General features: G+C 38.2%; 1 protein-coding gene across 2 annotated transcripts; it reads left to right on the top strand.

Annotated features, from left to right (window-relative positions):
- The first annotated feature begins 985 nt into the window (after positions 1–985).
- LOC117410740 (acetyl-coenzyme A synthetase 2-like, mitochondrial) lies at positions 986–24,812 on the top strand. 2 transcript variants are annotated; one of them, XM_034017517.3, is made up of 14 exons: positions 986–1,381; positions 2,257–2,353; positions 8,180–8,379; positions 9,564–9,739; positions 10,302–10,454; positions 12,532–12,679; positions 14,965–15,102; positions 15,332–15,424; positions 17,745–17,857; positions 20,484–20,610; positions 21,058–21,185; positions 21,736–21,799; positions 22,668–22,789; positions 23,673–24,811. In XM_034017517.3, the coding sequence occupies exons 1-14, from the start codon at positions 1,024–1,026 to the stop codon at positions 23,853–23,855; spliced, it is 2,100 nt and encodes a 699-aa protein (XP_033873408.3). In that variant the 5' UTR covers positions 986–1,023; the 3' UTR covers positions 23,856–24,811. The 2 variants fall into 2 exon arrangements, with proteins under 2 accessions (XP_033873408.3, XP_033873409.3); XM_034017518.3 differs by lacking the exons at positions 21,058–21,185; positions 21,736–21,799 and having other exon boundaries at positions 23,673–24,812.
- Positions 24,813–27,873: the final 3,061 nt, after the last annotated feature.

Below are 27,873 nucleotides of genomic sequence, written 5' to 3'. Positions count from 1 at the left end.
CTTTCCTCAATTTAAATTTTTTAAGTCAATAGTTTTAAACAACAAACACAATATGATTGTGTCCGACCAGTCCTAGGCCATACCCTTATTTTGAGCTGCATACTGTACAGCACAAGAACTTCTTTTTATACTAGTTTTTAAGGAACATTATGTTTATGTTTACAACAGTCTATCCCCAATCAGCACGCCACAGTGCGTCATGTACACAAAGGAAATTCCTCCAGAGAAGCACGTCATGCATGCCAATTAAATAGATTGAAGTATTATACCAAGCCGCTGGTCAACTGAAACTGGAAAATTACCAGTAGATCGCTATTTTAAAAATATTTATATGTATTTTTTAAGAACTCAGTTTAACCCTATCGCCACAGTGATAAATTAATCATGTACTGTTTTTTACTGTACAGCATTACAGTGCAGTATATCCAGAATTGTGAATGCTCTTTGTGTGTCAGGCTACTGGTTGCTATACGATACATGCATTAAGCCAGTAAAAAATGGCGGCTAGGCTCGTTGTGATTGAATTGTACAAATTACAGATCGGAGGAGTCTAGACTATAAATTACGGCCATATTATTTATTAAAAATGTATTTCTAGTACCAGTGAATGAATGTGATTTTTTTTTTACTTTGTATACACGTGCTTTGTATGTATGCAGTCAAAACAATAATAGCTTACATTATTTTAAACTCAGGATTCAATAGCCTACAAATGTAGGTTATTTTTTTTTTTTAATTAAATAGAAATTAATATGTAAAATGAGCATGTTTACCTTTACAATAACATTTAACTGCTTTTTTAATCAGCACATTCTCATTGAAAATAAACAAGACACGTTGAAAACGTGAACCGATTAAACGTTGTATATGGTAAATAACTTTTTAAAATGTTTTTAATCCAGCTACAATACATTCGTAGGCTATCTGACTCTTGCTCGTGACTGGCACGTAAAACAGACATCTGCCACACCCATTACTTGTGCAACCTGAACAGGTTTTTGAGGAATACGTACAGACTAAAATATGGCAGCGTCAAATATGGGCAGCAGTGCGTTGCAGCTAATTTGCAAGCACTATATTTTCAGAGCAAAATGCAGAACAGGGGTTATTGCTTTGCATAAAAGCTTTTCATACACAAGAAATACTTATAGCAGTGTATCTGGCAACAACGTAAACTCCTTAATGTCTGAAGTCAGTTTTCCCTATGGTCTGAGATCCTACAAAGAACTTTATGAACTTTCAATACAAGACCCAGAAACTTTCTGGGGGGTTCTTGCAAAGCAAAGGTTGTTGTGGAGCAAACCATTCGATCAGGTAAAAGACTGTGACTTCAGACAAGGCAAGATACAATGGTTTTGTGGAGGGCAGCTAAACGTGTCGGGTAAGTAAGCTTAAATTCGCTAAGAACAGATGTACATTGCGGATATTACTGAACATCACCCTTTAAGAACTTTACCGTTGGCAACGCATAGCAAAGTGTAGTAAAACGTAAAACTAGATGGTAAACTATGGTAAATCCTGGCAAATGCACAGATAATTATAAATATACGAAAACTGTTAATACCAATATAATCTAACTCTACTTCCTCTGTAGGGTTTGAAATGTGCATTTACTGAGGTTTTATATACCCATCACATCTCTGATCAATTTCCCATGGCTATGTTTATTTTACATTAACCAATGACTTATTTATATATTATGTTTTACTCACCGATTGATCGATTGTTTATTATCGGGATCTAAATCCATAAATACAAAATACCTTTACTTTAATAAAATAATGTTAAAATCAAAGGTCGAGATCTATTGACTGAATACCCAGTGACGCTGATTCTCTTTAAAAACTGTTGTGGGAGGTAATGGAGTCAGTGACCATTACAGTAAATTGTAAATTAATGTCACTCAGGAGGACTCAAGTCCTAAACGATGCGATACTAACAGTAAGTTCCCATAAATTGGCTGGTTTTCTTTAGTATGAGGTTATCACATAAATGCAATTGTATGTAAATTAACGTTGTCAAAAACGGTGATAAAACACAAACAAACTCAGGCATTTAATTGAAGGGTTTGAAAGTTGTCTTAAGTTGTTTCTTACTTGATTTTATATCTTTGACAATCAAGGCCATACTAAACATATTACATGATTTGTTTGCTGCAATAAGTTAATAAGCCTATGTATGGTCTGCATCTTGTAATGTAATTCGCTGATTTAGGTTATAGTAGGCTATAATAACTAAACCTTTTTTTGTTGACAGTGAACTGCTTAGACCAGCATGTCCACAAGACACCTGACAGAGCTGCATTGATCTGGGAGAAAGACGAGCCTGGCACGGAGGTCAAGATAACATACAGGTATGCCATGTTTCTCCTCTGGGTGACATTCATATCCTGTGTGCTGTTAAACTCAAGCAGTGGAGATTTATGGTCGCCCTTCTTTTTAGGATTAGTGATTAATTGGCACTATTTTTGTTCTGGATTTTCAGTATTCAGTGGTGCAGGGGATTGTGCCCCACAACCCTTTGCTGGGCATCTCTGAGATATATCATATCAGTGAAAAGAGAGATGATACCTTTGGTCCTTGGTGTCTTTATGCCTATTTTAGTGTCTAAAATTCAGATTCCACAAAGCATATTCAAACAATATTTTCAAAACAGGAAATTACATTTCAGAGCAGGAGACACACATGAAACTGAACGTTTTATGTCAAAAGCATTCTCAGGTGATTTGACACAAAGCCAAAAGCACTGTTTCCCCATTCTCTGATTGAGCACACTAAAAATAATGCAGCATTTCAGTGCCAAGGCCTGTTAGAACCGCTAACAATATTCCTGACCTTAATAATGCTTTTTTTTTTTTTTTTTAATTTAGTCGTTGCCAGTTATTTTTTTTAGTATTTTCTCTCAATTTGGAATGGCCAATTATTTTATTACAGTCGGCTCACCGCTACCACCCCTGCACTGACTCGGGAGGGGCGAAGATGAACACACGCTGTCCTCCAAAGCGTGTGCCATCAAGCCGACCGCTTTTTTTCACACTGCAAACTCACCATGCAGCCACCCAAGAGCTACAGCGTCAGAGGACAACGCAGCTCTCGGGCAGCTTTCAGGCAAGCCCGCAGGCACCCGGCCAGACTACAGGGGTCGCTGGTGCGCGGTGAGCTGAGAACACCCTGACCGACCTAACCCTCCCTCCCCCCGGGCGACGCTCGGCCAATTGTGCGCCGCCCCTTGGAAGCTCCCGTCCTCGATCGGCAAAGGATAGCTTGGATTCGAACTCACGACTTGCAGGCTATAGAGCGCATCCTGCACTCACGTGAAGCGCCTTTACTAGATGCGCCACTCGGGAGCCCCCTTAATAATGGTTTTTGCTAAAGTTTGTTTGACTTTTTAACCATGCAACCCCTGCACGCACACACCACCATGCAACCCCTGCACACTCACACACCACCATGCAACCCCTGCACGCACACACCACCATGCAAACCCTGCACGCACACACCACCATGCAACCCCTGCAAGCACACACCACCATGCAACCCCTGCAAGCACACACCACCATGCAACCCCTGCACACTCACACACCACCATGCAACCCCTGCACGCACACACCACCATGCAACCCCTGCACACTCACACACCACCATGCAACCCCTGCACGCACACACCACCATGCAACCCCTGCACACACACACCACCATGCAACCCCTGCACGCACACACCACCATGCAACCCCTGCACGCACACACCACCATGCAACCCCTGCATGCACACACACACCACCATGCAACCCCTGCACACACACACCACCATGCAACCCCTGCATGCACACACCAAAGCAATCGTTTTCCTTTATTAAAGGCTAATATTAAAACACATTTTTGAGAAGGAAAATGGTGTTCCAAAAATGAAATGTCCATATATAGTCATCCGTATCAGGTTTATCAGACCTTCTGGGTTTGCGAGACCAGTACCCTCCAACAACTTCAAATAAATCTTATTGTATTGTATTAGTCAACATTTTCCTTATGTATTCCTGATAGTTTAAACGGTAGGCTATAGATACTGTTTAAAAAGTTGGACTATGCATTTACTGTATAGTCCGTCCCATTTGGAAACATTTACACTGGCCATAAAAGGGTTAAATGTAAAAGTGATAGAATGACACAAGTTAATTGTATCAATCTGTGTGACCTACTTAATGCCTAGATTGATACTTTGTTGTAGTTGATACTTCTAACAATCCATATGCATTCCTGATATTGATAGAATGCCACAGGTTAAATGTATCAACCTGTTCCACTTAATAACTGTCTAGATCAGGGGTCTCCAATCCTGGTCCTGGAGAGCTGGTGTTCCTCCTGGTTTTTGTTCCAACTTTACCCTAAATTACTTAATTTAACAAATTAAGTGCCAATAAGCACTTAATTGGTTCAATTAAGTAATTTAGGGTACAATTGGAGCAAAAACCAGGATGGACAGCGGCCCTCCACGATTGCTCCATATCACCAGATTTATATTGCACCCTTTTTATTATTATTATTATTATTATTATTATTATTATTATTATTATTATTATTATTATTATTATTTATTTCTTAGCAGACGCCCTTATCCAGGGCGACTTACAATCGTAAGCAAATACATTTCAAGTATCACAGTACAAGTAATAATACAATTAAGAGCAAGATAAATACAATGACTTTGGTTCAAGCAAGTACAAGTGTGACAAAATACAATTCAATAATACAGCAGATAACAGTGTCACTGATAGTTACATCAGGATATGATTAAATACAAAATACTACAGATTAAACACTTGGCAGATTACAGTACTCTGAAGTACAGGATTAAATGCAGTAAAAATAGGGGGCAGATAAGAGCAAGTAAAGCGCATTTAAGGAAGAGTGAGAAGTGTCCCAGGGGAAAAACAGAGGAGTTCTACAGGTGCTGTCTGAAGAGGTGAGTCTTAAGGAGGCGCCGGAATGTGGTCAGGGACTGGGAAGTCCTGACATCTGTAGGAAGGTCATTCCACCACTGCGGAGCGAGGGTGGAGAAGGAGCGGGCTCTGGAGGCACGGGAGCGTAGAGGAGGTAGAGCCTGTCTTCTAGTGCAGGCGGAGCGGAGAGGTCGAGTGGGGGTGTAGGGAGAGATGAGGGTCTGGAGGTAGCTGGGTGCAGTCTGGTCAAGGCATCTGTAGGCTAGTACAAGAGTCTTGAACTGGATGCGAGCGGTGATCGGGAGCCAGTGGAGCGAGCGGAGTAGTGTAGTAGCGTGGGCGAAGCGAGGCAGAGAGAACACCAGGCGGGCAGCAGAGTTCTGGATGAGCTGGAGCGGACGGGTGGCGGATGCAGGGAGGCCAGCCAGGAGGGAGTTGCAGTAGTCTAAGCGGGAGAGTACCAGGGCCTGGACCAGGAGCTGGGTAGCATAATTGGTGAGGAAGGGTCGGATTCTTCGGATGTTAATCCAAACACCTAATGAATCCCCCCTATTGTTTCTTGCTAATTCTGCATTTGTTATGTGCTTCTCCAGGCAGAATGTATGTATTTTATGTAACAAGTGTAGTGTGGTGACTGCATGTTCCTTACAGTGAGTGTAAAGCGATCAGTTTTGTTCAAGGAATGTATAGCTAGAAACATGTTTCAGCTTGTTTCATCATCGTCAGGTATTCGTGATGTAATTAATTAAGAAATTCAGATGGTTTAACAATGTTAATTACAGCTTTAAAGGCAGGTAGAGAGTAGCACGCCCAATTATAAACAACCTGTCTTGCATTTTGTGTTTACCCACAGCTGAGTTTGAGATAACGTGCTAAATAAAAATAAAATAAATAAAAAACAACAAAAATCTTGCTGTGCCCACTACCACCGTTCCAAAGTGGGCACTGATGAGCAATGGAATTAGAGAGCTGCTTATGCTGTCAGCATATCACATTTCAAGACACTGGGTGGTTTAGAACCCCCTTAATCATACCAGACAGATTACCCTTTATCCCAAAATTACCGTACCCCTAGTTTTAAAAAGCTCTTCATTTAAATCAGGGGTGTCAAACTCAGTTCCTGGAGGGCCGCAATGTCTTCTGGCTTTTGTTCCACCCGAGCTCTCAATTACTTAATTGGTCTAGTTATTTAATTAACTGGACACATTTAACACTTCTCTTCAGGCCTCAAAATGTTTCATAGGTAGTGTACCTTGAATCAAGTGCATTTTTAAAACTATCAACTGTAAAAGACCTTGAAAAATATTAAATAAGTCAAATTCAACAAATAATTAGATCAATTATGTTAATTGACAGCTAAAGTTGGAATGAAAACCAGAAGACCCTGCGGCCCTCGAGGACTGGAGTTTGACACCCCTGATTTAAATGAAAGATAATACTTTGGATTTATATAACACCTTTCATCCCATAGGATACCAAAGCTCTTTACACACAGCAGCTATTCTGTGCAGCACACTGACACAGCAGTTGAGGTGGTAGAAGTGAGGAATTGCTTAGCAAATTGAACTGCAGGAGGAAATTTAGGTAAACCAGATTATAAGTGCCTGAATTGGATTGTAGCCATTATATTTGCATAGTCCCAATGTATGAACATTATTTATAGCCTACAGTTTAAGCGATCAGGAATAGATAAGGAATATTTTATCAATACAATACAGTAGTATTTATATTAAGTTGTTAAAGGGCACTGGTCTCTTAAAACTCATAAGTGAAAGAGCTGATATAGACCTTTATTGTATTTTTATTTTTGTGTGTGATAGGTTAATAAAATATTTTTATTTTTATAAACTCCGCCATTCTATTCATTTTGAGGTCTGATAAACCTCTAGGCATGACTATATTGTAGCGATCCTGGGGGGGGGGAGAGAAAATCAGGATAGTGTAGAGCGTGTGTGTGCGTGCAGGGGTTGCATGGTGGTGCGTGCGTGCAGGGGTTGCGTGGTAGTGTGTGCGTGCAGGGGTTGCATGGTGGTGTGTGCGTGCAGGGGTTGCATGGTGGTGTGTGCGTGCAGGGGTTACATGGTGGTGCGTATGTGCAAGAGTTGCGTGGTGGTGTGTGTGTGCAGGGGTTGCATGGTGGTGTGTGCGTGCAGGGGTTGCATGGTGGTGTGTGCGTGCAGGGGTTGCGTGGTGGTGTGTGCATGCAGGGGTTGCATGGTGGTGCGTGCGTGCAGGGGTTGCATGGTGGTGTGTGCGTGTAGGGGTTGCATGGTGGTGTGTGTGTGCAGGGGTTGCATGGTGGTGTGTGCTTGCAGGGGTTGCATGGTGGTGTGTGCGTGCAGGGGTTGCATGGTGGTGTGTGTGTGCAGGGGTTGCATGGTGGTGTGTGCGTGTGGAGGTTGCATGGTGGTGTATGCGTGCAGGGGTTGCGTGTTGTGTGTGGATGTGTGTGGTGGGGAACTGGAGTGCAGGTTTGGCGTTAAAAAACGGAGGGGGGGGGAAACAAGGGCATATAATGGAGTGCAGGGAAAAGACCGGGAATGGTAGGGTATAAAAAAATCATTTATTTTCATTTTCAACTCCCAGTTCCCTTTCCCTCACTTTATGATTTTATTTTGTGATTATTTAATTATTGTAAAAAATAAATGGCTTTAGCCTTCATCTACTCACGGTTGCAGTCTCATTTCTGTCCCAAAAACAACCCGAAACGCTACATTATATTGATGGACATTACATAAGAAAATGAGATGTCCTTTTTTTGGAATACCATGTTCCTTCTCAAATATTTGTTTTAATATTAGCCTTTAATAAAGGATAATGATTTGCATGTATCTATTTCAGTGCAATGTAGTTTATTCATTGTAATAAATAAATACATTTTTTTAACATTTACATTTTATTTCTGCTTCTTCATAAAAAAATGTTTTCTGGGGCGAGTAAAAAAAATACATTAACTTTGATTCATGTACGAAGGGTTACTCTTAAATGAATTCACGATCCACTTCTTGTGTACTTTTTTTATGGTAAACTGAGCATGCATGACTTAGAAACTCGGCTGTCAGCTGAGCAGAATATCCCAAAAACTGGGCTGAATTTGGTAAAGCAAAGCAGCCCAGAATTTGGGACGTTATCTAAATGACAAATTGACCCAGAATTTGGGACGTTATCTGAAAATCAGTTTTTTTTAACTTATTATAAGTCTTTTATAACCTCAGCTCTTCCTCATTACATTATTTGACACAGGGAGCTTTTAGAAATGACCTGCCGGCTTGCTAACACTTTGAGAAGACATGGCGTGCAGAAAGGGGAACGGGTTGCCATCTACATGCCCGTCTCACCCCTGGCTGTGGCTGCCATGCTGGCCTGTGCCAGGATCGGTGCGGTGCACACAGTGGTCTTCGCTGGTTTTAGTGCTGAAGCTCTTGCCGGAAGAATTCAGGATGGTGGGTATCTGGGGTCATTGTATTGGGGAACAGAGAAAGGTTGAGTGGAGTGGAGAAACACATTTTGCAGTTAACCTTGCTGTACCCATGTTCTTTACTATTCATTGCATGTGCGTTATGGAGGATAACCATGTTTTTTTTGTCGTGACTTACCATGTGTGCTTGTGCTTTACCATATTTTTTTACTATCATTGTACTGTGCTTCTCTCTCTCTCTCTCTCTCTCTCTCTCTTTCAATATATATATATATATATATATATATATATATATATATATATATATATATATATATATATATAAACTTGAATAAAAAACATGTGAAGGCTGCGGTACGACTAGAATATGTTTTAATTGTGGGGAAATGTACAATAGGTTCTGTAGCCCTGACTTTAAAACAGAAGACTTCCTGGGTGATTGTTTACTTGGGCATATCATTTAACCTTACTTCTCAGTTATTTACCTTGTGTGTGTGCACTTTACCATGTTTGTACTATCCTTTTACACACTGCTTTACTGCTGTGCTTTTACCATGGTCTACCATAGTAGGCTTTCATAAGGGTAATAGTAGTAACATGATCTGTCCTTCCTGCTTTACTGCAGATCACATGAGGTAATTGTTGACTTGAAATGACTTTAGAGGAAGGACATTTTGTACTTATTATTCTGTACACACAAGATTAAATGTTGAGGCCGCTAACTATACCAAAATAAATGGTGTGAGTCTTTAAAAAAAAAAATAAAATATATATATATATATATATATATATATATATATATATATATTTAAACTAACCATACAAATTCCACACATTTTCTAACTTATTTGGATCCAGAATGAAATTCCACTCAGGAAACCTTTCAACAAACAACACTCACCTTCATCAGTGAATTTTCTGCTGATAAAATGTAGTGAAATCCCCAGTGAAAATTGCAAAACTTATATACTGTTATATAATGCTTTTTGGTTTTAATTATTTGCTATTCTGGATAACCATATACCATTTAGCACATATATTTACAAATGTAATGCCTGCGTATGTTTCTTTACTCACCCACTAGTATCCAACTGTAAATGTTAACCATGTATTATGGAATAGTTTATCGAGACCCAGGAAAAATATAAATAATGCAGTAGGAGTAAGTTAGCATTGCCCTTAGAAAAAATTCTAAACATATTTTTGCAGCCCAGTGCAGGGCTGTTATCACTAGTAACCAAGGATTGAGAGGCGGGAGGGTGATAGAACTGAAGAAGACTGTTGACGAAGCAGTGAAGACGTGCCCCACAGTGAAACATGTGTTTGTGGCCAACAGAACAGAAAACAAAGTGCCCATGAGTGAAATCGATATCCAGCTGGAGGAAGTAAGTGCAGTAAAAACATATTTATCCCTCCGAAATTTCAGTAACGCATTTCAAGTTCAGTTCCCACATTCTGGTCATAGCCCCCTCGCTAATTCTGGCCAAAACCCAATTCATGGCCTCAGAGGTGCTGAAAAGAGTTGATTCAATGGAGGCCTTGTTGAAATATTCCACTAAAACTTTTTCCATTCATAAGGGAAATATATTTGGTCTTGCACAAAAAACTTTCACTGTATATGCATATAGAAATCTGACCAATTCACCAAAACGTTATGCTACCTCCCCAGCCATGTCGTTTTAAGACAGTTGTGGTGATTAGATTCCACCCCGCTGCTCATTTTAGTTACACAGAGTGTTGACAGGGTCGGCCTTATCTGGGGAAGTACCTGTTAGTAGATACATTACACTGTGGTCAACGGGCTGTTATGTCCTGAAGACATGCTGTTCACAGCAAAACACTCTCCGTATAAAAGCGATGTAAGAGGGACAAGAACATAATACATTACAAGCAAGTAGGGTTCTCCTAAGTACAAGCGTTGTTGTTCTTTTTTAAAATCTCCCTCAGGAAATGGCGAAGGAGTCGCTCGTGTGTGACCCTGAGGTCCTGGGGAGTGAGGACATGCTCTTCATGTTGTACACTTCAGGAAGCACCGGGAAACCCAAAGGAATCGTCCACACCCAGGCTGGGTATCTGCTGTATGCTGCACTCACACACCAGGTAGGTCAGATTCTAGAAGTGACCACTATGTTATTGCTGGCCCCTCTGCAACTGTAGCAACTGTTAGTTATTAAATGGAAGATCTCTATATAAAATCAGAGTTTCAGCGCGGACAGAAATAACAGCGGCACACCCCTAGTAGTCATTTTTCAAACCATGTCAGTTCAGAAATCCAGCATTTAGAAGTGGTTGATATAAGGTATTTACTATGCTGGAATAGTGACTATGCATGGTAAAGAAGAAACCACAATAGACAGTGATAGACAACATACATAATACAAGTTTTAAAAGGTAAGAAATATGAAAATGTAGATGATATAAAGAATCCCATTAAACAATACATTTTAATTTACTTCAGTGTTCACATTTATAGAAAAAAAAGAGTTGCTGACAAGAGGATCAACCAATCTAAACATGGCATTAGCATTAAAAGTGACAATGAAAGCCTGTATTTGGACCTAATAGAGCAGTGGGGTGAGTTGCTTTGCAGCTGGGTTACAAAAATGTGAATGCTGCTAAATGGCCATAAAATAATCGTTCTATCAGTTTCACTGCAATCTCCAGAGCCATATGTTGCTGACCCCTAGGCTAAGTGACACAAGGGATTGTAAAATGTAATGGGTAACATAGCTGATGGCTGGCGGCTGCATCCTGATTGGTGTCAAGCGACTCTGAGGCTAATGGTCACCCCTGTGGCTGAAGAGAGATTGGCAGACCACCAGAATCCCTGACAGCTCAGATGGCTTAGCTAGGAATTATCCATAATTCTTGGAATGTAATGAAAACACTAATTCCCATATTGTCAGAAGGTTTCACTGGGGAACATTCAGCCAATTCTAGCATATTATTAAAAAAAAAAAAAAAAAAAAAAGTTAACCTTGACATTAATAGTCTATGACAGACTTCCTGGGCGTTATCACCCATTTGCTCCTTTTTCCTATAAGAATTTAAGAAAGATTGTTAACCCTCTTACTTAAACTTTAAGTCACTTATTAGTTACTTCAGTTCAGGTAAATATACTATATGGTGAATAAACTTTTTTTCTGGAAGCCATGAATAATATTTTTTTAGATAACCCAAACACACATTCATAGAAATGACCAAAGATCATTGAAAAGGTAAACACACCCACCACCATATATATATATATATATATATATATATATATATATATATATATATATATATATATATATTATTTTTTAACATATTACATATTTACACAAAACATTTGGAAACATTACATTTATTTGAAAGAAAATAAGAATTTATAAGGCCAAGTCGAAGTTGTGTAAATAAGAAGGGGTAGTCAATTGGGCAGCAAATGTATTTTGTATGTATAATACATTAATATACTGTACATCTGATCCTGTTTTAGGTAATTCACTGTTAATATGCATAAATAATCATGGTTAAAGCAAAACATACAATTAAAATAGAATTCATGAAAGCATGACCACAAAAGCTACTTGTGTCCTCAACCCTCTGAGAAAACCATTTAGAAAAACAAAACAAGGAGGGAGTACTGTCTACGTTTATTTTCAATATATACTAATTTCTGCATATCAGCATGGGTTATAAACATGAAATCCTGAGCGTGTCCCAGATTGGCATTGGGTTTGTTTAGAGCCAGCCTGGAGACCGATCAGCTTTACAAAGCATCCACTTAAAAAAACTATGCCTATAGCCAGACCCTTAACCTATGTTCTTAATTATCACAAAATAGTAATTTACTGATTGTGATGAATTGTGAAAAAATAATACACTTGCTTGGTCTGGCTCTGATATACCGTTTATGTATATATGTTTGCCTACTTGGAAGTCACTGTCTAACTAATCTATCTGCATAGGGTCCCTGCACACTGTCTTAGACTGGTCAATACAGCGTTTGTCTACACTTTTTTTTTTTTACCTCAGAATTTGTGATAAGAGTTTATATGGATTAATTTTTTTTTTCAACATGGAATTAAGCAAAGGTAACATTTAAAAAATGTTATAATGACAACAAAAAATTAAATAATCATAGCAGCTGCGTTAAAAAAATATATATATATTGTCTTTTTTTTCCCCCTTTTAGTATGTCTTTGACTACCAGCCAGGTGATGTCTTTGGCTGTGTGGCAGACATCGGCTGGGTCACGGGCCACAGTTACGTGGTGTACGGCCCGCTTTGCAATGGTGCCACCACTGTCCTCTTCGAGAGCACTCCTATTTATCCAGACCCTGGTGAGATATTTAAGTAGACAGGATTTCTGTGCCGCTGCTAAGGATTTTGTTGCTGTACACTGCAAGCCTGCCTAAAGTAGAAGCATCTTCACCACTCACTACACACTACTCGCTTGTGGTTGGAGAGAATGTGATTGAAAGAACCAAGAAGTCCACTGGAAGCTGTTATCATAATACAACTCCATAACAGTTCATATCAAATGTAATCTCTCAGAGATGCCACGGTTTGGGTTGTCATGGAGACATGGGAAGTGTGTGAAAGCTTACACTACACCACAACACTGAATACAAGCATATGTATACTGCAATTCCAGAACATTTCATAAAAACTAGATATATTGATTAATAATAATAATAATAATAATAATAATAATAATAATAATAATAATAATAATAATAATAATAATAATAAAAATAATTACCTCTCAACTTAATACTTGCCCAAGGCAAAAATACTGGATTACTTCAATTTGGCGCCACAGTGTTTATTTTAAATTGATCAAAATGACTGCGGCCTTTAAACGAGGGCGGCGATTATACGAGGACGGCCTTTATTAATAATACTGTGCTTTACAAATGCTGCAATATTTTATTAAATGATTTAAGGCATTTTAGAAATGGCGCCATGAGAGGCTCCGATCTGCAGCGCTATACTCTTGTGTGTTTTTGGGGCTTGAATACAGTACATTTATTGACAGTTAACAAGAGCCTATTAGGTGGGAGTTGGGAGGTCAGGGGAGTACTGTACCAGCGAATCAGGAGTGTGTATTGGTTGCTATGGGGTGGGACAAGAAGAGGAGAGAGAATGGTAGTTGAGAGTAATGCAGTTGTTTTTCTTAACGAAAAATATTACCTCTGAATATCGGTTTGATTTCTGTTAAAACTAAAATATATCCTACTTGGTTATTTATTTATTTTTTCTCAGTGTAATTTACCTGCTTGTTTGTAATTTCTGTGTAAGAGAAACTGAAACTAAATCTTCTCATAGATAGTAAGCAAGTTTATATATATATATATATATATATATATATATATATATATATATATATATATATATATATAATTGTACAGGACTGAGTAAAATTCCAATTGAATAAAAAACAAAACAAATAAACCCCTACAATAAGATATCTTCAGCCAGCTTTCGAATAGCGCTTAGCGTGACCGGCAAAGCTCTAAGTTCCTCTGAGTTTAAGTTTTCACCATCCAAGCTGACGACGAGGTAAACAGACAGTCCTTGTTTTATCCCCTGCTCTGTTGGCACTGAACTCTGCTGGAAAAAAAAGGGACGTGAAGGGCTGCTGTGCTGTGCTTGGGTTGTCTGTCGGGACTGTACTATAAAATAACATTTGCTTACTAAGGTGGGTGTACATTAGTTTGTATTACATGCTGGATTGAGGTCTCTTCGGGGGTGTCATGTACATGTCGCGTTTCTTTCTTTATTTTTATTATTTTTTGAGCAGGGATAGAAAAAAAAAATACCTTTATGTTTCTTTATGGAGAGCGGTCTTTATTCGAGGGTGGCATCTATTAAAAAGCTGATATCTGAGTGAGGCGTTAAATCGAGGACGGTGTTAATTCGAAGTAATACGGTACTCATATAGTAGGGGAAAACCACATCCATCGACAGCTATATAATACAGCATCATAGGCTGAAGGTCCATTATCTGCTAAGATTAAATGCCAACTTTATAGTGGGGTTGTAAAACCCTATAGGGATTAACCTGTATCATACTGTACAAGTTAATGTAGTTACTTTGAAATCTGTTATCAACACAAGGATTAGCTTTTAAGAACTAACCCTTTCAGTGTCGTTTCCAGATAGCAGTGCAGTTAAACTTGGCTGACATAACTGTGAGACAAATTTAGTGAATCTTTAATTAAAAAAAAAAAAAAAGATTTAATCTGAGTTTGTAGATGTTCATAAAATTGATAAATTCCCATGCATATACATACACTGAACACATTGAGTATGATTACTTTCTTAGTTAAATTAATAACACCTGTTAATTGTATTTTTGTTTACGACTATAAGTCGCCCTGGATAAGGGCGTCTGCTAAGAAATAAATAATAATAATAATAATAATTAATTAATATTTTATAACTACAAGTGAACTATCACCAGTTTGCATTGCATTTTATTCAAAGAAGATGGGAAACGTTTTCATGTAAAAAAGAAAAGTGCATTAATTATAGTGGCAGCGGCGTTAATTTGACTCCTGACTCCAAATTCAGTTCCTGTTTTATGATGGCTCTTTTTGTTCGGTGTGTGGGGATGCTTCAGGTCGATACTGGGAGACGGTGCAGCGTTTGAGGATTAATCAGTTTTATGGTGCCCCCACTGCTATCCGGCTCCTGCTGAAGTATGGGGACAGCTGGGTGAAGAAGTATGACCGATCCTCCCTGAAAACGCTGGGGTCTGGTAAGTGAAGTCAAAATGGATCAACTGACTTGTCAATTTTAGTATGGATCCAAAAATGGGAATCCCTCCCAAAATATCGGACCCCACGCAAAGCCCTTTGCTATTTTGTACTGTGCCAATATTGTGAAAGTTAATTTGCCAACATGAGTAAGCTGTTTTTATTAGGATTTCAAAAGTAGCACCGATTTCATTTAATCATGTGGAGATTTTGTCCATTCTTCCCTTGCAGTGGGTGAACCGATCAATAATGAAGCTTGGGAGTGGTACTACAATGTAGTTGGAGATGGCCGGTGCACTCTGGTGGACACATGGTGGCAAACGGGTAAGGGGTAACTTTCACCAATCACCAAGTTCCATCCACATAATAGATCTGTTTGTAACTTAGAGATCTCCATGCATGAGCACTGCATGTGTTTGAGTGGGTCGCTGCGCTAATTAAAACAAGTGTTTACTGTAGTCTGTAATTTAAATATTATTCTCAGGTCACTGAAGGATGTATTTGTGTCTCATTTTAACCTACAGTAGTGGGGAAATTACAGTCAATACAAATACTTTTGAAATATGCCCCTTTGTTTAAAGCATAGTGTTTTTGTGGTTCTTTTTTATAGCATACAAAGTGTTTTAAATCTGAGACAGCAACAAGTTAAAATAGTGAATACATGCTCTCTTTCTGGAGTAAGACACATGACCAGCTTTAGCTTGTGTTGTAAACAAAGCTATGTACAGCACTTTAAATCTTCCACGTTTTAAAATATGCAATAGATGAACCATTGGTTCAAGTTATACAGTCTTCTTAAAGAGGGTAAAATCACAAACCTATCAGATGTGGATTTGGAATGTTATGCCAAAGCCTGTTGTCGTTACTTTTGTTCAATCTTAAATAAAAATCTTTAACTAGAATGTTAAACACAGGCTGTACAGTACATACATGTGACAGGGTACCCTCCCCTTGTGCATATTTATGTATTATTTGTATTCTATGTGTTTATATGCAGGCGGACGAAAGGCGTCCGCTATGTATTATTGTGTTGATTTAGCAGGGAGAGGGTTAACTTCACGTGTGGAATGCAGGTGGTCAGGAGATAAATGATCGCCAATTGTCTCATTAGCTCCTGACCACCTGCTATATAAACTCTCACTCTCTGAGTGCAGTGAAGTGTAGTTAGGAGAGAGCTGGAGAAGCAGAAAGAGATACCCTTTGGGCTTTGAGAACCCGAGTAGGTACTTGTTTCGTTTGATTTATTTGTTCATTTTGTTTGTCCCTTGTGCCATTTTGTTTTGTATTTTGAAAAGTGCTTTATTTGTTTTACTTTTGTTCATGTAATAAATACACTGCTATGGCAGTTTAAGCCAGTGTGTCCGTACTGTTGCCTGGTCTGTGACGTCACCACTACAGCTATCCTGCCACAATAACCAACCAGAGTGCAGATCACCACCAAGCTGTATTTTTCAAGGTTAAGCACAGTTAACCTCCTGCTTATGGGCAGGGTAAGTGGCTGAACCGAGCGCATGTAGCCGCAGTTCAGGTGCGATTGCTTCTGAATATGAACTTGGTGTTTGAAAAATCTAAAATAATTAAACCATTTTAAACTGCTTCTGGCCTAAATTAAGTCAATGTTTACAGAGCCACAGTAGCTATACTTTATGATGGCTGTGACGGCATCGTCATTTTGATTTAGTCAAGGCCTTATTGAAATTTAAATTATAGTATATTTTCTGATGACCATGTGAGTCTCTTTAATTTATTCCTGTTTGTAAAACATTTAACAGGTCAAGGAAAGGCTGTATATTAACATTTTAAAGGTTATTTTACTTAATTGAATTAAAAGTTAATTTAAACATTTTTTTTTATAGTTTAAATCTTTATTTGTGGGTATATATTTTATACTGGTCTACACAAATTCTGTCTGATATTCTATCAGTAGCTTAACACAAATTATGATTATCATAAACAACATCTGCACTCTGCACTGAGAATGAATTAACATAATTTTAGGGGACTTAAGATCACCTGGTCACAAGGTTTCTGATAAGGTAGTAAATGCTGGTTTCTTAAAATGCATGAATCCATTCCATTACATTTGTTGCCATATGTTAGTGTAAGAAGCATTAAGGGCTTCACACCAACTACGCTATTAAGGGCATCATCAAAAGTCTGTGTCTAATACCTTAAAACAATTTATGAATGTGGTTTTAGTTTTCCTGCAAATCTGTAGTAATCTGATTGCTTGTAAGACCCTAAAGCTGATCGTTATCATGAAACAAAGACTATCAGAGACCTCAAAGTGGGCATTACATTAAATCAGTAAGCAGCTCCCCACATTACCTCGCCGGTTTGATTTTTGGTGTAGTCAGACGCAGATCAAGTCTGATGGGTGTACATGTTTAAATATACATACAAGTCTCTGTGACTCCCTTTTTATGTTGCCTAAGGGCAATTTCAAAGGTTGCAGCATACATTTATCTTCATTAGAATAAAAGAGACCTAATAAAAGATACCTTCAATAAAGAGAACGGGAAATCATCACAGTGGTGAATTAATTGTTATTCAGTTGCATGTGCGTTTCCATTTTCTCCACTGGTCTCCCCTCCAATTACTGCACGTAATTAAAGCTCTGCTGTATCTGTCTCCTTATCATCAGAAACTGGAGGAATCTGCATCAGCCCGAGACCATCCGAACAAGGAGCAGAGATCGTCCCTACCATGGCAATGAGGCCCTTCTTCGGGATCCAGCCTGTGTTGATGGATGAAAAGGTAACTGCTTTTATTCAAGACGCTACTCAAGCACCAGCATAGCAATGGCATAGCATTCAAATGTTCTGTTCCAGATTATGTTCAAATTCACAAGACAACATGTCTGATTGACCCCAATAAGGTGTTGAAAACAGGAGGGTTAAAGACTGATAACACGATACAGTATAACGAGACAAAAGAAGAGGCGTACAACAACACTCTAACTCGGTGAAGAAATAAAATGTAGGGTCCATAATGTACATAAACTTACCTAGAAGTTACCTCAAGCCTATCAGAAGTAGGAGTTTAGTTAATAACCCAGAAAATTCAGACATGTATTTAATAAGAAATAAAAACAACAGCAATGCCAGTTGCTTGTCAAACAGCAATGGGGGAAGGAGTGTTGAGAGATAATCAACTGGGAGTAATCTCTCTAAAAGTGGCTTATGACTGAGTGCTACCCATATGGTCTCCTGTTCCAATGCTATACAGCACTGTGGGGTTAGAGCAGTGTTTTCATTCATTAAAGATACTGTGGGCGATTGATCCTGTTTGACCTCTTTCTTTGTGTGCTTATGTCTACCACTGTATCAAAATGCCACACAAGTTGGCTGCTATGTAATCACAGTGTGAAATAGCATGTGTTTTGCATGGTTAGCTATGCGCGAACTAGGTGCTATACAGCAACACATACCCTGTAAATGCCATAAAAACAGGTGCTAATGGCATCGGAGTAGGGTATTTTCTTAATATTTTATAAATTGTATGAATACGAGAGGCAAATACGTACATTTCTTGTTGTTTTGTACACCAAACACCACAGTCTAAGAATACCTTTGCTCTAAGAAGTTGATGTCTCTCTCTTTAAATAAATAAATTAATAACTATTATTATTTATTTCTTAACAGACACCCTTTTCCAGGGCGACTTACAGTTGTTACAAAATATCACAGTACAAAATATCAAATTATAAAATATTACAGTGCAGAATATCACATTACAGATAAGAACAGTTATAAAGTACAATAAAATCAGTGGCAAATAATATCAAATTCGAATAAGAGTAAGCTAAAGAATACAGTAAATAATTACATATAAGGAACAAGCTCAAATAAGAGCAATTACAAAAATGTGAATACGGTTACCTATAAGAGTAAAATCATGTACAAGTTACAGGAAGTAGTTATAATTAAGAGCAGTAATAGAATACAGCAAGGTATGGAGCAGTTCAGTGCAAGTACAAGCTGATGCAAGTACTGGTACAATTGGGTGTCATATAGTCCAGTATAGTTGACAGTTGTGAGGTTTACAGATGCTGTCTGAACAGGTGTGTCTTGAGGAGGTGCCGGAAGGTGGTGCTCCTTTCTTATGTTCTTATGTTTTAATTTTCAAGACATGTGCAACATTATTTAACAGAATGGTGAAGCAACTCACCAGAACTGAAAACACCAAATTGCTCAGCGACTTGTGTCTGATTCAGTTTCACCGCTTGTTTACATGCCATTTTGTAGTGATGCACTCGTGGAAATCCGATTACAAAACGAGGCATGATATGACTGTGGTTCTGGAAAGATTTAATAAACCAATCAGTGTGCCTCAAGACACTCTTGCGATGACAAGTCACGTTTGAAAAGTTTGAATAAACCTTTTGAATTTAAGTGTGATGATGATGAGTTATCAGGTTACAAAGCAGTACTGTATCAGTTGTGAATGAATCGTTAGCGGTGCCAAAAAGGTGTTCTTTTAAGCGAAGTTCCTGTTCCTTTAGTCGGAGCATTTACAATGAGAAAAATCAGTTTCAGCACAAAGGTGTTCTCTTAGGCGAAATGTTCTCTTAGGAGCTGTTGCTATACATGGAGAGTGCTGTATTTGCTTAAAGTGATTAGTTTTCAGGCCTAAAGCACAATAATACTACCTCTGCACTCTGGTATAGTCACTATAATAGCATCCCAAGTATTAATTTAATTCATTACCTCCTTAAAACTGAATCAAAAAGCTCCCCCAGGAATAACATATGCTTATGGCCAAGTTTCCTCTTTACTTCAGTCACTTTATTAGTTTCCAGATAAACCCAAAGAAAACTCTTCCAATCTGCTCACTGTATTTAACACCCTCTGCGTAATGCAATCAGGTATTTAATCTGCTGAATGATTGAGATATTCTGTAGTAATCTTGCTGTGCTTGTGGTGCTTTAGGCAGGCATGCTTGCCTTTTCATTTGTTGTGCTGTGAGGGACAGTGACCCTGACCCCAGAGATCAGACTGATTAGAACATCTTGACGAGGTTAACAAAACAAAAAGATTTAGGGTTTTGCTTTCTGTTCTTTGGCCTGCTTTTGTCTTTTTTCTGATTTTAATTTATTTGTTTTGTAGGCTCTTACTGGGTAAAAAAAGACCATTGTACAGTATTTTTAGGGTCCTTTATTTTTGGTGTTTAGTTTTAAAGAGCGCACAAAATACAGTAATAAAGTACCTTTTAGAGTACTGGACAAAACCCACTGCCTCCCCCATCTCCACCCTTGTAGCTACCGCGTTGGTCCTATTACAGTTTCAACAAAACAAAAGGCTTGTCTCTATTGCCTTGTTTAGTGGTCAGGAAATAGCCCTTCCACCTTGGCCATGTACAGTATGTCATTGTTTACCTGCAGGGCAACCGAGTAGAAGGGAATAATGTCTCTGGAGCCCTGTGCATTGGTCAGCCATGGCCTGGCATGGCAAGAACTATTCATGGAGACCAGCAGAGATTCGTGGACGCTTACTTTAAAGCATATCCAGGTAAGTGAATCTGATGGCACAACAGACAAAGCCTCGCCCTCATTTTCTCTTACGTTCTGATCACAATTGAATTACTAATATCTGTTTTATCTATCCCCATTTGTATAATTTCTATCTGACTGTGTACTGTACACATACATTCTGGTATACCTGCTTTCAGTTTGCAGACATAACAGTCATGCCAGATGAGCTACCCGGATCCCTTAAAATGTGTTTTTTGAACATAATTTTCACTAAAGTTTAAAAGGACCCTTGTGGTAAGGATGGCTTGGCGGTGATGTCTGACCCGGAAGAAACACAAGGTAACCCAAAATTCACCCAGGGGCAGGTTAACCCATCACAGCCCTATACCCACACACCAACCCATGATTCATTTTACGTTGATCGTCAATAATTCACAGCAAACGTACAGAACTGATTCTTCATCCACTTCTGTTCATGTTAAAGGGCACTACTTTACTGGCGACGGTGCCCACAGATCTAAGGAAGGGTATTACCAGATTACGGGCCGTATGGATGATGTCATCAATGTCAGTGGGCATCGATTGGGTACAGCAGAGATTGAGGATGCCATGGTAAGACATTTGCACTTAATGCCAAATGAAAACAATCAATAGTAAACTTTTACTATTGAGCTGTTCCCTTTGTACTGACTAGGGGACCTGTTCCCTAAACTTAAACAATAAGTCAGTGGTTGTTTTTTCATACTGCTGCTGTAGACATAAGGTATTTCTGAAACATTTAGACTTTCAAACGTTTTGTGGAGCCCTTCTTTCACTTCCACTCTAATTCCGTGTTGTTTTTGCATCCCTGATAAAGTAATCTTGGTGGTCCAGCGGTTAAAGAAACAGCCTTGATATCAGGAGGTTCCCAGTTCAAATCCTGGCTCAGCCACTAACTCACTGTGTGTGACCCTGAGCAAGTCACTTAACCTCTTTGTGCTTCGTCCTTAGGATGAGATGTAAAGACTGAGGTCCTATTGTAAGTGACTCTGCAGCATCAGTTGTTGATGCATAGTTCACCTCCTAGTCGATTTTAGATAAAAGCGTCTGATAAATGACTAATTAATAAAGATATGTTAAAACAACACTATGTATATAAAAAAGGTTTTATTTTCATTTTTAGGATGAGCATCCTGATGTTCCAGAAACAGCAGTGATTGGCTTTCCTCATGATATTAAAGGGGAAGGTGCGTCCAAAAAGTGTACACACCTGCAACATGATGCACACACATTTGTTGTCCCTCACATAACTGACAAATGTGCTATGCAAATTTCATTCTTGACATCTTAAAACTTCAAATTACTCGCACAGGGACCTATGCAACGCTTATGATAAAATAGTTATTATTTATACAAAATTCCCTTTCTCAATTGCATCATCATGTTGACCTCTTCAGTGGCTTCCTAATATGTGATGCCTCTGTTTGCTCACACGAGTCATTTATTTGCCTCTGATTAGTTTCTATCATTATGTGATAACAAAATTCTACAGAAAATATACATGTCTAGGGTATACCTTTTCCTATGGTGTATTTAATGTGCCGGTTTACTGTTATTCAGACATGTTTAACCTCTCCTTGAACTCTGAGCCCTTTTTATAGCAGCTCATTTACACATTTGCCTGGTCGTGGGCCAGTTCCAGTAATTAAGAACAGTTAGATCTTTCTGCCAACAAAGCAGTAAAGAATAGTTTTTAATTATTAACCAATATAAAGTAAGTGAAGGGGTTTGCTAAAACAGAGGGAATGATCATAATAGAAAAAAACTGTTCTGTAAATAGTGGGAAAAGGACACCTTTCTCATTTTAGGGCAGACATCACTGTCTTTATAGCACCCCCTTTTGGTAGGACAAGGGATAAAAATGTCATCACTGCTACAGCTACTGCATGTTATTTCTATCCCCTTAAAATGAAAACGGTGCTGTTTTACTGACTGAAGAAAGTTTCCATACTGTGATATTGTGTACGGATGCATGTTATCAGTAGCTGTGAAAATGTGAAATATGCCATGCCCAGCTAACTATAGTAACGTTCTTCCTCATTTTGTCTGTTCCAGCTGCATTTGCTTTTGTGGTATTAAAAGACAACATTTCCCTTACTGAGTCAGCAGTTGTTAATCAACTTAAGGTCATTGTGGCTTCCAAAATAGCCAAATATGCTGTGCCTGATCACGTTTTGGTAAGTACACATTGAGTCAGAAATATATTGACAGAAATATACTCGAATCCACGCATATGGGTGTTCCAAAACAGCATTATTTTCCATAAATTGATGGCCTGCTCATGAGAGAAAAAACACTTATACACATGCACTAGCTGGTCAAGCAACGTTTCACCTGTTTCAACAGGCAAATTGAGGGTACCGTGATTCATTAAAACACAAACATCCTCCAACTGAAACCAAATGCTTCTCCCAAAGCTGGCAATTCTAGGAATTGCCTTAATACAGCTTGTGCATTTCCAAGAAGTAATTATTACATCAATAATCTCCTTAATATTAAAACAAAGGCTAAGGGAGCTGCTTTATGAATAAATGGATGACTGAAGCTTATTTTTTTTCTGTCAGGATAATAAAAAATGAAATTACTTTTTTTTAAATTGTATCAAGTAGTATTTGTTCAATCTATACATTTATTATCCCCCCATTATTCCCCCCCCCCCCCCCCCCCCCCTGCTGGTGATACATACACAAATGCCACACTTCAGAATTTTAAATATATTTATAAATTATTGCTTTGCGATGAAACTATTTAGGACAATTTAATGAGAGTATTAGAATCTGGAATAGATGCAAGAATCTTCCCGCTTGTTCGTTGTTTATAAGTCGCATTTACATTTTTACATGAACATACGGCTGATGTACTGTAGGTCATATCTATTTACGGTCGTGGAGGTGGGTGTACTAACAGTGAAATCCATGATGTAGACCAAAGCATAAAGATGTCATTACTTTATCAAGCCCTTACTGCAGTGATTCTCATTAGCATTACACCCTTAAATCAACTAGTACCCATAAATGTTTTTTTTTTTGTTTTTAATGTTTAGCTTTTGCCTCATTCCAGGTAGTGAAACGACTTCCAAAAACACGATCTGGGAAAATCATGAGAAGGGTGCTGAGGAAGATCGCAACCAACCAAACCAGTGAGCTGGGAGACATAACAACCTTGGATGATCCCAATGTAATCACAGAGATAGTGGAGGCATATAACAAGTACAAAGCCCAGTCATCTAAAGTGTCCTTGTAACAAAACATTAGCTCTGTATTAAAACCCTTTTCATACTGAGAACAGTAAAGTTGGAGCCTGATTTGAGTGATTTGAGTAATGGCATGTTTTTGGTGGATAAACCAGTACTGTCCTGTACTTGCTTTTCCAAGTATTGGCAGCATTGACCAAATGTAGCAACTTAGTTAACCTGACCACCTTTTGGGGCAAATACATTTAAACAAGGTCAGATATTATTTCAAACAATTCATAATTTCTTGCATTCATTTTTTTAACAGTTATCCATATACTGTGTATATATATATATATATATATATATATATATATATATATATATATTTCTAAGTTTCCAAAGAGGGCATTCATTACGTACTAGCCAGTCGGTACCTGAAAGAATAAAAACAACGCCTAAGGACAGTACAGGTACAAATGAAACAATCTTGGTCACAGTTATGCACAGTATTTTATGGACAGTAACTAATTCATTTCATTCTTGACTCACTAACATTGGAGTCTGTGTTGGACAAAATCGGAAATATCTCATGTCTATGCTTAGACAACACAGCAGCTTGCTTTATAGAATAGGTCATTATGATATCCTTACAAACACTTAAAAAATGTCAATGGTTACATGCATTGTTATTCATGTCATTTTTTAATGATGCTAGTCCGTTCTGGTTTCTATTTGGAACCTGTGCTGGGTAAATTTAACAAGAAATATATATACATGTACATACACGTGTGATTCACCCTGGCATTGCTGTTAAAAATCTGTCAGTGTTTGCAAAATCATATGAAATTGTACATTAGTTCTTGTTCGTTCTGTGTAATCAAGGTTGAATATTTTAAAGTTGAAGTACATTTTGTGAAAAAAGGGTGTGTATTTCATGAACAAATACTAGTTATATTATATTCAAACTGCGACATATAGTGTTAGTTTTTTTTTTATAGATTATTATAATTGAAAATAAATAGCTTACATTTCAAATCGAAGTATTCATGTTTGTTTCATGTGTGGTTTATTTAAACAGTTGAATGTTCCTGTATATTGCTTATACAGTCCTACCCACCCCCACAACACAAGTGGGATTACATTTTCACAGACAGCTATAGAAAATGTTAGTACATAATGGGGCTGATGTAAGTATAGGCACAGTGCAAACAATTGCTGCTGCAAAATTAAAATTGCATTGCGGCCAGGCAATTATTTTGCACTGCACCCTATGTAAGCTTAAGAGCAATGCAAATTACTCAACATGCACAAATAATGAGCTGCATTCATGATAATGAGGGTCGCAATGAGCGCTGCCTGTGCATCGGGGTATTTAGCGGCCGCCCTTACAGCCCAGAGGTGAGGAGAGTTCGGACTGGAGTAGGGCCTACCGAGAGCAGTAGACGCTGTATGAGATTTGTGGAGCACGAAAATCAAACAAAACAAAAAAATATGTCAGAGGAAGGCCAGCAAAGTGCTGGTGGTGCATGGAAAAGAACAGAAAAGTTTTCTGAGGAGGATCTGAAAGTCCTTGCGGCTGAGGTCACTCAGCATGAAATTGAGTTATCTGGAAAAGCCTTACCACTGCATACTCCGGCATCTTGAATATGCTGGGTCTTCTCCGCCTTGCCCTTCTCCTCAACAAGAGTCAAGCACCTCTGAAGGTGTGTGGTTTTATACAGCTCTTAATTACTCACTTCTACAATGGTGTTCACCTTGTAAGAGGAGGTGCAAAGTTTCTGGCGGGTCAGCTATTGCCCAAGTGCAAAGCAAAATCCTTACACCTAATTTTGATGTTTGCACCCGCTTAGTATTCCAGATCCCCGCCCAATTCCATGCTCTTTTCTTCATTTGAATACATTTCAATATCACTTAAATGGATTAATGATGGCAAAGTGCTAATTTGATAGCGGGTGCAGGTGAAAACCATTCTTTACATACACCACATTTTTAGTGGCTGCTAAAGCCCCACTTTATGGCGGCTAAACATGGTTTGCGCGTGTGAAACACCGATTTTGGCTGCAATATGGGTGTTTTGCAGCCGCAAATCACTTTGCACATTTCCTTACGTCAGTCCCAATGTATCATTATTGGATCAACAAAACAGAAGAGGGGAAGGGTAGGATAAAAAAGTATCACAACCTTTGAAAGACTGTTTCCAATAAAAATCTTGGTCCATGTTTAATTTATTCAGTTTAGCTATATAACTTTTTTTTATTTCCCCTTTGCAGTATTTATTGGGCTTTTATCCCCATAATTTGGATAATTGAAAGTTTATTTCTGTTAAATGTACTGCTTCACAGATCTCAACAGCACAGACTGCCCCATAAGTGTTCTAACTGATCACAAATTAAGAAGTATATTCCTGTGGTGTTTTTTTTTTATCAGTTAAAACCAAAAACTAAGACCCTTAGTCGCCTACCTATTTGCATTACACAATGTAGACTATTACAAATTATTATAAAACTAAAGCTATTGTGAAGAAAACAGTTACTTATACCAACATTGAAGCAACCTTGTTTATATAACCCACAGCATCACAGTCAAATATACTGCCATCTTGGGACGTATGAATAAATGCAGAATGACTAGGAATGATGCATATTATTGCCCATAATATTTGGGGTACCCTATTAGTGCTCATAAAACTTTTGCACGTGAAAATAGCATAATTGCACATGGTCCAGGCTTTCTGAAGTGTTTTAATGTTGGAAACAAGACTTTGTTTGGTCTCTTTGGGAGTTATCAGGGAAAACTAGACACATGCAGAATCAGAATTCAGATAAAAGGCAAGTATTCATGAAATTGTTCTAGATAATTGTTGGCTTCTTTAATATATTAAAATCCATCAACATAGAACATTATACTTTAAATAAGTTGTTACGTTAAAGCTTTGCAAATAGAGAACTCAGCGTTATTAAAATAATGGTTATTTTCTAGACTTTGGCTGCAGCCTCCAGTTTGTGACATATCATGAACTGAGTCACAGTTCATGGAAAACGACAGGGGAATGTGGTTCATTAAATCAATCTGTAGACAGTATCCTGTGACAGAGACCCACATGTACTATCAAACATAATACCACAAACTGCAACAAAAAATATTAGACAGCTGCTGAGAATAATAGGTAAGCATATAGGTATTGATAGTACAGTAATTTGGAGCCCCCTAGTGGATTGTGTAAAATGTACAATTGTTTTGCACAAGTCATTTATGCTGAATACAATTTGTACTTTAGTCAGTTTAAATGTAAGCCCAAATTAAGTTTCAATTAAATGTACCTGTGTTAAAAATTAGTTTAAGGTAAAATGCTTAATCCATCCGGTTTAGCAATTTTGTATTTATGTCGTATTTGTTTTTATTAATTACATTTTGGTGTTTTCTTAATCTTTTCATACTAACCAGATTATGTTTTGTAGTATTTCTCAACAAGGTTGAAGCAATGCACAGTATGCATTTCACATGTTTATATTTCTTTCTGTTTTCCATTACTGTTGCATTACCACCGGGTTAGCAATCCTGACCTAGTTGTTTGAGCAATTTTGAACAGTTATTGGTCAAGTGGACATGTGTTTAAAAATATGGTTCTGTGTGTAATAAAGGGCAAAGCCAGTGGCAGGGGTTTTACAATGTGATCTCAGCAGCTGTCAGCACTGATCACCAGCTGGCATTCACAGTACTCCCTGAGTGCGAACTGCATGACTTGAGTACAACTCTTCATTTCCTCAAAAGTGATCTTTGTGGCAGGGTGAGGTTCCCTGTGCCACATTGCTGTTTTATTTTATTCTAGTTTACCCCTGCATGCAAACAGGTTCCTGGCTCCTACTATTCCAGCTATATGATAATGTAGCTGGGATGGAGGAAACTGTGGGCCTTGATTTGTGGGCCAATCCATCAAGTAATTGTTCAATTTGGTTTAAATGATCCATGTGTCAATAAAAGCCTATACTTCTAGCACCTTGTAGACAATGCTATCATAGCACCAAAGGGTATGAATACTTTTGAATGAGCATTGAAAAATGCTGAAATAAATAATTGTAGAAATCT

Source organism: Acipenser ruthenus, chromosome 6 (assembly GCF_902713425.1).
Source record: "Acipenser ruthenus chromosome 6, fAciRut3.2 maternal haplotype, whole genome shotgun sequence".
Lineage (NCBI taxonomy): Eukaryota > Metazoa > Chordata > Actinopteri > Acipenseriformes > Acipenseridae > Acipenser > Acipenser ruthenus.
Note: the sequence above shows the minus strand (reverse complement) of the source record. Positions and strands in the feature narration are given on the sequence as shown.

Bases quoted from the DNA above. Each gene is read 5' to 3' on its own strand.
- LOC117410740 (XM_034017517.3), top strand. From the start codon at position 1,024: ATGGCAGCGTCAAATATGGGCAGCAGTGCGTTGCAGCTAATTTGCAAG. The intron at 2,354-8,179 runs GTATGCCATGTT...TATTTGACACAG, and splicing joins GAGGTCAAGATAACATACAG to GGAGCTTTTAGAAATGACCT. The intron at 10,455-12,531 runs GTAGGTCAGATT...TCCCCCTTTTAG, and splicing joins ATGCTGCACTCACACACCAG to TATGTCTTTGACTACCAGCC.